At 39.6% G+C, this 12,065-nt stretch overlaps 1 protein-coding gene across 1 annotated transcript; it reads right to left on the bottom strand.

Annotated features, from left to right (window-relative positions):
• Nucleotides 1-237: 237 nt before the first annotated feature.
• Nucleotides 238-1,736, bottom strand: LOC117080761 (olfactory receptor 5B21). Its single transcript, XM_033206011.1, has one exon. The coding sequence runs from the start codon at nucleotides 1,538-1,540 to the stop codon at nucleotides 608-610; it is 933 nt and encodes a 310-aa protein (XP_033061902.1). The 5' UTR covers nucleotides 1,541-1,736; the 3' UTR covers nucleotides 238-607.
• Nucleotides 1,737-12,065: the final 10,329 nt, after the last annotated feature.

Raw genomic sequence — 12,065 nt, 5'->3', positions numbered from 1 at the left:
GAAATTGCAAAGGCACATGACTAGCAAGTAGGGTAGGAATATGGGTAGAGAAGGGAGAGTAGGGGGTTGGAAAGATTTAATCTTCAGTCACCTGACTCGATCTAGTGCCTTGTCCTTTAAATTACAACTTTCTCTGAAATATCATTTAAAATATGGAACCATCCTTTGTCTACATTAAGAAGTCCAACTTTCAAACTCACAGAACAAAGGAATAAAAAACAATACTGCATGTTCAGTTGATAAATATTATAAATGAAGGTGAAATCTTTATACCAAGTTTAACAGTGAATGAAAAATCCTTACAATTAAAAATAGGATGAGGAAAATTCAGTACATTCAGTGATATCCTTCAATCTTCTGCTTTAAAACACATCGAGAAACTAAAGCAAGAAAAGCTCAACTGTCCCATGCTGCTGTTCACTAAATATAAGATTATCTTTCTAAGTAAGACTTTTCAATGTGCTGCTTTTTACATCTTCTAATAGCAGAAGTAACCACTGTTCTTGGGGAAGAAAGAACCGAACCAGCCAAACATTAAAAGTCATGACGGCATTTAGGTGTGAGAGAAAGTTTATCCCTTAATTGCTTGCCTACTTCCCATTCACACTTAATATTGGGGGTAAAGTTTGTTGAGTATTTTCCAGAGAGCACTTTTCACTTCTTTGTTCCTAAGGCTGTAGATCAAGGGATTCAGCATGGGAATCACCACTGTGTAAAACACAGAGGCTATTTTGTCTGTGTCCATGGACTGGCTGGAGTTGGGCTGTAAGTACATGAAGATGATTGTGCCATAGAAGATGGACACAGCAGTGAGATGGGAAGCACAGGTGGAGAAGACTTTCTTCTGCCCTTCAGCAGAATGCATCCTTTGAATGGTGATGCATATGAAGAAGTAAGAAATGAGGATGACCAGGAGGGTGAAAAAGACGTTGAAACCCACCACAAAGAAGACCACCAACTTGCTGATGCGCGTGTCAGAGCATGAGAGAGCCAGGAGTGGGGGAATGTCACAGAAGAAATGATTAATCTCATTAGAACTACAGAAGGAGAGTCTGAAGGTGCCTGCTGCATGGATAGAGGCATTAAGGAAGCCAGAGACATAGGAACCAGTAGCAAGGAGGGCACACACACCTGCTGTCATGGTGGTGGTGTAATGAAGACGCCTACATACCGCTGCATGGCGGTCATAGGCCATGGAGGCCAGGAGGTAGCACTCAACAGTGGCAAACCCCACAAAGAAGAAGAACTGAGCTGCACATCCATTGTAGGAGATGGCCTTGTCCCCTGACTGCAATGCAGCCACCGTTTTGGGGGCTACAGCTGATGAGTAACCCAAGTCTACAAAGGAGAGGTTACTGAGGAAAAAGTACATTGGAGTGTGGAGATGGGAGTCTGAGTGGATGATCACCATCATTCCTCCATTCCCAAGCAGGGTGATGAGGTAGATGAATAAAAATGCCAGGAGGAGGGGTATCTGAAGATTGGGGTCATCTGTTAATCCCAAGAGGATAAACTCTGTCACTTCTGTTCTATTCTCCATTGTGGTCAACTTGAATTACCCTGGTGATTAAAGAAGACGCATCAACAAAATTCAAATGAAAGCATGAGAAGGGATGATGGGATGATAAAAAAAAAAAAAGGAGAAAACTAATGTATAGAGAGAACGTACTGTATGTAAGACTCATGCTAGAACCCTCTGTTATAGTATAGCTTTTAATTCATATGAGATAGGTGCTATTATGCCCATCTTACAGATACGAAAGTTAAGGCTCAGGGAGCTGAATATTGAGCAAGATAGTCTATTTAACAGTCACAATCAAAGTTCACCCCTTTATATTTCTGAATCCAAAGTCCATACATTCATCTTGGATTCTTTAACATATTACATCATATAAATACAAATTATGATGTGGATATAAGGTTGTATGCATTTAATTATTAAAAATAAAAACATCCATCACTCAATGCCTTCCACATTCTACTTCCAATAATATAGCCTCACTAAAGATTTTCTAAATTTATTTTTCCTTAAAACAACACAAGTTTATTCTCTCAAAGTTCTGGAGGCCAGAAGTCTCAAATCAGTTTCACTGGGGCCAAAATTAAGGTGTTGGCAGGACAAGGTGGTGGTGCTCTCAAGGTCTGTTTGATACTAAATCCAAAGATCTTAACCACAACTTTTGAAGCCTTTATAAATGAATCCCTCAACAGTAGTTTAACTGAAAGGGAGTATGGTATATTTAAATAGGAGGATATATTTACATATATATATGGAACTATAATTTGATATATACGAATGTTTTTGTGTATCTGTGTATATGCATATGTCTTTTTTCACCCCTTATCAGAAGTCTGTTGTAGACCCTAATTACAGTTAAGTCCTCCTTTCTCTACCTCCTCAAAGCACTTGAGTCTTAGCTGATTATTGCACAGTTAGCTGGGCAACTACTCATTCTTCGCCTAGCTCTAAGCCCCTTGGGACAGTAACTGTCTTCATCCTCTCTGGTCCACCCACCTTACCATGGCCCCTCACATACATATATAAATATTTGGTGAATCAAATGGAACATCAATAGGAAAGTATAGAGACATTTTTTGTGCTCTTCAATTCCACAACAAACCGCCTATTGTCCTCTTGTCTACCAGGCTTGTGCTTTGGGCCAAAATATTAGCTTAGACTTGTCGTATGAAAAATATTCAGGAGTAACAGTGAGTTTGCAGATGGTCAGGCCTGGAGACAGGCTTGTGTCCTCATTTGAGAGCACTCTTTCTCTCCTATTTTTGTTCCTCAGCCTCAGGTGTTCACAGGCTTTCCCCACTCCTAGTAGCAGAGTGAGTGGGAGCAGACTCAGAAGAAATGAGGGAGAAAATGTTAGAAGAGAGGAGGAAAAAGGAGAAAACAGGAATTAAAGGAGAAAGATGCTTCAGCTCTACTGGACTTTAGCTTACCTTGAAGAGTAACAGCAGCCATTCGATTGGTGACACAAAAAGAAGGGGATAAGGTAGCTTGTCGTTTCTGGATGACCATTACACACACACGATGTGGCTAGTTTCATAAGAACTGGCTCAGTCAGCTTAGTATATTACTATCCAGTAATGTACCAATTGACTTTCTGACCAGTAGCACTTTCCATTATATTTATCCAGTCTTTTTGGCTTTTCTTTTGACTTCTGACATGTGTGTATACTCTCTAATTTTAGCAGACACAATATCCTGTAATCTATGACAGGCAGTGTTCTGATCTTACATATTTGGAAACAGAAGGATGTGGTGCCCCTCAAGGTCACATAACTACTTAACTGTAAAATCTGTACAATTCCAGAGCCTGATTTTTCAGCCTCAGCACTACTGACATTATGAGCTAGACAGTTCTTTGGTTCAGGGTGTAGTGGGGAAGAAGGAGTGCTGTCCTGTGCATTGTAAGATATTTAACAGTTTCCCTGGCCTCTTTGTACTCACTAGATTTCAGTAACACCACTACCTCCCATTTGTAACAGTCAAAAATGTCTCCAGATGTTGCCAAATGTCCCCTGAAGGGTAGCAGTCCCCTGATTGAGAACTGCTGTTCTCGAGTTTATAAAAAACAGTGGTTCTAAAGTTTATAAAACTCTTTTTACATTAACTTCTTAATTATTACATGACTAGATAGAGAGAGAGAGACAGCAGATATAGACATGAAGAAACTGAGGCTCAGTGAGGTGAAGTGACTGGTTTAAAGTCTAGAACTCTGTCCAAATATTGCTGCTTATTGGCAGAGGGATCCCAGGAAGGGATAACTGCTTGCTAAGTACTATGGTCCTTTGACTAAAGAGATATTAGCCTCCCATATCGTAAACCAACCTTTTCCTAGACAAAAGGTAGGATGAAAACCTGGAAAAACTCCAAGAATAAAGTGCAGCTGACTTAGGGTGGATTCTGACTATTTTTCCAAAATATCTTCTCGAATGCTTATTAGATCAATTTCCTTGGTTAATATTGACCACAGGAGTCTATTCACTTAAGCTGTAGGTTCAGTTTTTAAAAGCCATTACACACTCCCCCACGCATCATATTGAACTGCCGCTGACTGCCATCTTCATCTATCAGCGATTAATCTTCAAGGTACTTTCTGTGTTCCCTTGATGGGCAACCCTTTCCATTACACATTGCAGTCTCTGTTGATAAATGTGTTGAGATCCAGAGCAGCAAGGAGAAATCTGGAGTCAGTGCCGAGAGAAAAGGCCTCATTTACCCAGCACCAACCCTGGGAGGCTGCAAGGCCTGAATCCAAATCCTGCCATTGCCGCTGCTGTATCTCCTCCCACTCAAGTCCTGCAAAACCCAGGCTTTTCTGCATGGGCCTAAAATAAATATCGGAAGGAGTCTTGAAAGAGAAAAGATATTTTTAAAATATCTAAGGTTGAATACTGAAATACCTAAGGTTGAAATATTAAGTCAAAAACTGAAAAAGCATTAAAATTTAAGAAATTATTATTGTTATAAAGAGATAAGGAGAAGTCTAAGCCATTAAGATAGCTTGGAAATAAAAAATTCCATCAAAATTGCTTCTAAAGGGGTTTGAAGCATCACCCCCAGTCATAACAGCCCTGTTTGGGGAGTTCTAAAGAAGATTCTCAATGGAATAAATTCCATAAGGGAAGAGACAAGGCCTATTTTGTTTGTCACTGTTTTGTGCATTATTATCCACTACCTAGACTCGAGGCAGCCACAGAGTAGACTCAACTATTTGTTAAGTGGATGAGTGAATTAGAATCTCAGCAGTTTAGTTAGAATAAGAGCTTTAATGCTTACTTGCTGTGGGACTGTAGGCAAGTCAATCTTCCTTTATAGACAGAAGATAAAGTAAGATAAAATATAAGAAAATTCAGCCAGTGTGTGACCTCTAGCAGGTGCTCCATAGAAGCTAATTAATCAATCTTTTTATTAAACTGTAGGCCAATCGTGTGAAGTTCTTTCCCAGGTTTTATTAACACCAGTTGGTAGCAACACCCCATCTAGCAATGACTACGGCAATGGCTGTCTAATTAAAGGTAACCCAGAATTACTTATGGGAAACTTCTGTCTCTATTCTTGTGAAATGTAGCAGAGGAGGTTGGGGGAAATTGAATGAAGAGTCTTTTTATATACCTACTTCCGAGCCTCTTTTTTTTTTTTAGACAAACCCATTATTTCTACCTACAGTGTGAAGAACACTGCTTTTTAAAAAGGTCGGGGAAAACATACCTCTGTCCTTGGGAATTATGAGATCTCAATTCAGAACTGCTTCAACACTGGACTTTTTGAAGTCTGAAAGAGAAAAGAAAAAAAGAGCTGTTAGTCTCTGAGGACCTTGGATTTCAAATAGTAAAAGATTTCCTGAGGCTATGTGATAAAAGTGTAAAGGCAGTTCAGCTGCCGCTGCAGTTTGCTTGAGACTGTAAGTGAGCCATACCAAACTGTGTGAAAAGTCTGAGATCAGCTAGAAACTAGTGCCTATGTAGATCTGGGAGCCTCTGAAGGGGGGTTCCCTAAGGTCTCAATTCCAATCCAAGGCTCAGCAACATACAAACAAGCAATCAAAACACCACTTTCCTGAGGGAACTGAAACATTATGATATGGAGACACCTCGAAGATCCCTTAGGGGACACAGGGCAGTCCTGGTTCTTCTAGTCACAGGCTAAGATTATTGATGAGCAAATTCTGTCAAAAAATGCTTTCAAAGGAGCTTGAGGATCCAGCCACTGCACATTCAGCCCACAGATTTCCTGTGATTATTGCAAGTTGGCCCTTTGTCTAAGACTAAATGAGGAGAAATTTTCAAAATGTCAGATTATAAATGATAAATTTTATCAGAATCTCCATTTTCCCAAACCCAGCTCTGTCTACAGAACTCAAAGTTTCAAAGAGCTCTGTGAATCAAAACACTTCCAGGAATTTTTCTCCCAATCGACCTCGTTGTAAATGAATTTTAACATGGAGCCTACAAGAAGCGAAGGATTTCTCTATTTTGGCTTCTGATCAATGTATATGTATATAATATATTTATATAAAATATAATATAGCTTCCTATGTTTCAAGCCCTTGGTTCAGTATATATTTGTATGTGTTATTTCGCTTAATGTTCATATAACTCTATGAGAAATATATTATCTTTTCAATTTTACAGATGTAAAAACTTCTGTACATACCTAGCACTTAGATCTTTTTCTAATATTATTCTCTAATAAAAGAAACCAGGCCTCCTTCAAGAAATGGCTGGTTCTAGCACTGGAGCAGGGAATATACCAGAGAAGACTGGAGCATCTTGTAGTTCCAGAAAGTGAGGAAATGCTCAAGTCTGTCTGACCCAAATTCTATATATTTTTACACTGTGCTTTACTGCTTCTCTTGGGAATAAATGTGGAAAAGCAGAGATGCTCTCGGAATCTAGAAAACAATATTTCTCTTAAGTTCTCACAAATGCATGTTCCACTACAGTCAGTTACAAAAGTAGAGCTTATTTACTCACTTTTTTCTTTGCTCTCGTGAAAACATTTCCAAGAAAAAGCCTCCTGTTAGAATAATTATTTTTAACAAAATAAGACATAGAAAGTGGCCAAGTGAGTGGGAAGCTAGGTGATAGGAGTCCAAGGATATTTTTGCACACTGTTGGAATTTTGTAGCATCTAATCACCTGACCCACATGTCCAACTCTGAAGACTTAGGTTTCTTCCTCATTATTTATTTGACCAATATAACAACCAAGGAAAAAACTAGAGAAAGAAAGAGGGAAAAATGGCTGAAGACAGATAAAGAGAGAAAGCAAAGAAAAGAAGGAGGGAAGGGGAGGGGAGAGAAGAGGAAGAAAGGGAGAGGAAGAAGGTGAGGAATGAAGAGAAAACTTCACCTGTAGGATCAAGACTCTAACAACTGAGACAATCTAGCCTATATATCTGGCTTTATAAAATAATTTAGTACTCTCCTTTATCAGTGTTTAATATTCTAAAAAATTAAACAGATAAAAATGAAGACTATTAACATGGTGAAGTGAGGTGGTTCTTGGTTTTGGCAAGTAAGAGGCCTAGAATCAGCCACTTATGAATGGATAACAGATGAATCATTAATCTTTTTGAACCTCATCATTTTTTCATGGCACCAAATATATCCTCTTTCTTTTCCCTCCAAAGACTCTTAATTCCTGGGAAATACTTATGCTTTTCCACTTTGATGCCTCCAGTGTCTTCACTGTTTGGTCTCCTCACAAGGTCAGTTTGACTCTTCACCTCCAAATAGTTACACCCTGGGGTTTTAGAAAAACTAAAAGGCAGAAAAGGGCCAATTCTGAATTTTTGATTACTTCAAGGCCAGATACCAGGCTCTGTCCATCCATATTTGAGTTAATGCTGCCACCTTGAGGCCTTCCCAAGCTTTTCACCTGATGAGCCGTTCCCAGTGGTGGGGCTGGGAAAATGAAGACTTGACTTCCTTGCTGCAATGATCAGTAAGTTTATACAGGAAAAATGCTTTGGAATTACAGGAAGAATCAAGAAACTACCCATTTGCCTAAAAGGTTAATTTCATGGCCACATAGAACGTTAGCACCTCTTAGGACCTTGGAGATCACCTAGGCGTTAAGGTACACCAGGCACCACAGCCCACAGGTGACAATTACAGTCCTAGAGCCAAATGCATGGGTTCAAATCCCAGCTCTCCCTTCTAGTTCCTGGAGGGGCTCTTGCAAGTCACTTAGTCTCTCCATTCCTCTCTTTCTCATTACGGGACTGTTGAGAATTAAAGTTAATCAACATAAGGTACAAATAAACTTTGTAGATACTTGGGGGTTTGGTTTCAGACTACTCCAATAAAATGAATATCCCAATAGAGCAAGTCACACAAATTTTTTGCTTCCTAGTGTATATATAAAGCTATGTTTACACTATACTGGGTCTACTAGCATTATGTCCAAAAAATGTACATAATTTAAAATACTTTATTGCTAAAAAATGATGATGATCACCTGAGCCTTCAGTAAGTTGTAATTTTTTCTTTTGCTGGTGGGCAGCCTTGATGGCTGCTGACTGATCAGGATGATGCTTGCTGAAGGTTGGGGTGGCTGTGGCAATCTCCTAAAATAAAACAACAGTGAAGATTGCTGCATCGATTAACTGACTTTCTTTTCTCTCTTTTTTTTCTTTTTTCTTTTCTTTTCTTTTTTTTTTGAGACAGAGTCTCTCTCTGTAGCCCAGACTGGAGGGCAGTGGTGTGATCTTGACTCACTGCAACCTCCACCTCCCAGGTTCAAGTGATTCTCATACCTTAGCTCCCTGAGTAGCTGGGATTACCAACACACACCACCAGGCCTGGCTAGTTTTTGTATTTTTAGTAGAGACGGGGTTTCACCATGTTTGCCAGGCTGGTCTGGAACTCCTGACCTCAAGTGATCCACCCACTTCGGCCACCCAACGTGCTGGGATTACAAGCGTGAGCCATCATGCCTGGTTGATTGACTTTCTTTCATGAAAAATTCCTCTGTAGCATGAACTGTTGTTGATAGAATTTGATCTACAGTAGAACTTCTTTCAAAATTGTATTAAGTCCTCTCAAACCTTGTCAGTGCTTTATCAACTAACTTTATGGAATATTTGAAATCCTTTGTTGTCATTTCAACGTTTACAGCCTCTTCCCCCGGAGCAGATTCTATCTCAAGAAACCACTTTATTTTCTCATTCATAAGAAACGATTCCTCATCTGTTCAAGTTTTGCCATGAGATTGCAGCAATTCAGTTACATCTTCAGGCTTTACTTCTAATTCTAGTTCTCTTGCTATTTCCACCACATCCGCAGTTACTCCCTCCACTGAGGTCTTGAATCCTTCAAAGTCATCCATGAGAGTTGAAATCAATTTCTTCCAAACTCTTGTTAATGTTAATAACATGAACTCATGAGTCACAAATGTTCTTAGTGGTATCTAGAATGGTGAATCCTTCCAGAGGTTTTCAATTGACTTCACCCAGATCCATCAGAGGAATCACAATCTATTGCAATTATAGCCTTACAAAATGTATTTTCTAAACAATAAGACTTGAAAGTCAAAATTACTCCTTGAACCATGGGCTGCAAAATGGATGTTGTATTACCAGGCATGAAAACCACATTAATCTCTTTGTCCATCTCCATAAAAGCTTTGGGTGACCAGGTACATTGTCAATGAGCAGTAATATTTTGAAAAAAAAATATTTTTTTCTAAGTAGTAGGTCTCAATAGTGAGTTTAAAATATTCAATAAACCATGCTATAATCTAGTCTTTTCCGTTTATAGAGCACATGCAGAGTATATTTAGCATAATTCTTAAGGGTCTTAGAATTTGCAAAATGATAAACGAACATTGGCTTCAATTGAAACTCACCAGCTTCATTAGCCCCTAACAACAGAGTCAGCCTGTTTGTGGAAGCTTTGAAGTCAGGCATCAATTTCTCCTTTCTGGCTACGAAAGTCCTAGATGGCATTTCTTTCAATATAATGGTGTTTTGTCTGCATTACCAATTTATTGTGAGGCTGGGCACGGTGGCTCATGCCTGTAATTCCAGTATTTTGGGATGCTGAGGTGGGTGGGTCACCTGAGGTTAGGAGTTTGAGACCAGCCTGGGCAACATGATGAAATCCTGTCCCTTTCCAGAAAAAAAAAAAAAAAAAAGGAAAAGGAAAAGAAAAATTAGCTGGGTTTGATGGCTTACATCTGTAATCCCAGCTACTCAGGAGGCTGAGGCATGAGAATCACTTGAATCCAGGAGGCGACGGCTTCAGTGAGCCGAGATCTCACCATGGCACTCCAGCCTGGGTGACAAAGGGAGACTCTATCTCAAAATATATAGTTTAGTGTAGCGACTTCCATCAGTTATCTTAGCTAAATCTTCTGGATAACTTGGTGTAGCTTCTACATTAGCACTTGCTGCTTCACTTTGCACTTTTAGTTCTAGAGATGGCTTCTTTTCTTAAACTTCATGAACCAACCTCTGCTAGTTTCCAATTTTTCTTCTGCAGCTTCCTCAACTTTCTCAGCCTTCACATAATTGAAGAGAGTTAGGGCCTTGCTCTATTAGGCTTTGACTTAAGGAAATGTGGCTGGTTTGATCTTCTATCTAATATTTTCTCTGAATCAGCAATAAGGATATTTCACTTTATTATCATTCAGGTCTTCACTGCAGTAGCACTTTTAATTTCCTTAAACAACTTTTTATTTGCTTTCTCAACTGGGACAATTGTTTGACACAAGAAGCCTAGCTTTTGCCCTGTCTCAGCTTTTGACATACCTTCTTCACTGAGTTTAATCATTTCTAGCTTTTCATTTAAAGTGAGAGATATGCAACTCTTCCTTTCTATTGAACATTTTGACTCCATGTTAGGCTTATTAATTGGCCTAATTTCAATGCTTCATGACTTTCAGACTTATTTCTATCCATCAGTTTCTCAGAATTTTCTGAGGGTCTACAGACTCCGCAGCCCCACTCAGGTAAATGCACTCTCTGTGGATGTGTTTTCCTGCATCTCCTTTACCAAATCAAGGCCATCTAATATTAACTTTACCACAATCTCTCCATCTAAATCCATCCTATCCTGCTCTGCCTTCCTACCTCAGAATTTCCCCCTCTTCTGTAGCAGGCTGCCCCCTTCATCTATGCCATTGATCCATCTCTACTTACTTTGGTGAGACTGTACTGTGGCAATTACTCCTGTCCCTCCCTAACTCATTCCTACCCCCTTTGTCCACAGACATTCTAAAGTTACCCATCCCTTCCCCCAGAATGCTCAAGAATCTTTCTCCCATCCTAATATACTCTTGTGCTATACGAGCATCCTTCCTTCTACCATTGAAATGATCAAAAGTGGTCCACAGAATCTTCCATTCTCTCCTAATCCACTGCATTGTAGCTTCAACTGTTTCTACTCCATTATGTTGAAATAATATTTTCTCTTTGGTTTATTTATATTATTTTTAATTGACAAATCATAGTTGTATTACATTTATGGAGTATGATGTGATGTTTTGATATGGATATACAATGTGGAGTAATTAAATCAAGCTAATACAGTCATCACCTCTTGCCTTTTTTTGTTTTTTACTTTTTAATTTTTTGAGATGGAGTCTCACTCTGTCACCCAGGCTGAAGTGCAGTGTCGCGATCTCAGCTCACTGCAAGCTCCGCCTCCCAGATTCATGCCACTCTCTGGCCTTAGCCTCCCTAGTAGCTGGGACTACAGGAGCCCGCCACCATGCCCAGCCAATTTTTTGTATTTTTAGTAGAGACAGGGTTTCACCGTGTTAGCCAGGATGGTCTCAATCCCTGACCTCATGATCTGCCCACCTCGGCCTCTCAAAGTGCTGGGATTACAAGCGTGAGCCACCATGCCAGCCTTGACATTATTTTGTGGTGATACATTTGAAATTTACTCTGTAAGTTATTTTGACATGTTATTATTGACTATAGTCACCCTGATGTGCCATAAATCTCAACACTTACTTCTCTTGTCTAGCTGAAACAATATTCTTAAAGGTTGTTCCAAGACTAGCTTCACAGATGTGCAAAACAGTGCAGTTGCACAAGACTCTGTGCTCAGAAAAGTCCCACCCTTGGAGACTAATATCTTGATTGTCATGTTCAAATTATTTAAAATGTTATCTTTGAATTTGCATTTTGTAGGTAAAGTCCAATGAGACAATGGAGCAAACACAGAAAACTTGGAACCACAGCTCGTGCGTGGTCACACATTCTGCTGCCTCCCATTCTCCCCTCAATCCACTGCATTCAACACCGTTGATGACTGTTGCCTACAAGATGATGTCCCGCTTCCCAAGCCTGACATTCAAAGCACTCTAACCCTGAATAGTTTTTCCAGTTTTTATTTCTCTTGATAGCCACCAAGCATCCTACTTTCTGTCCACATAGACCCCAAAGTGACCATGCCTCAGTGTTTGGCACACCATGGATGCTCAATGAACGGGGTCCATCCTTCACTCACTGCACCATGTATGCTGTCCCCCTTTGATGTATTTCATGCTGTTCCCTCAGTTTGGAATGCCCTAGTTTTATTTATTTATTTTTTAAT

This window comes from Trachypithecus francoisi, unplaced genomic scaffold (genome assembly GCF_009764315.1).
Source record: "Trachypithecus francoisi isolate TF-2019V2 unplaced genomic scaffold, Tfra_2.0 Lachesis_group8, whole genome shotgun sequence".
Taxonomy (NCBI): Eukaryota; Metazoa; Chordata; class Mammalia; order Primates; family Cercopithecidae; genus Trachypithecus; species Trachypithecus francoisi.
This window is presented reverse-complemented; position numbering and strand designations above follow the sequence as displayed.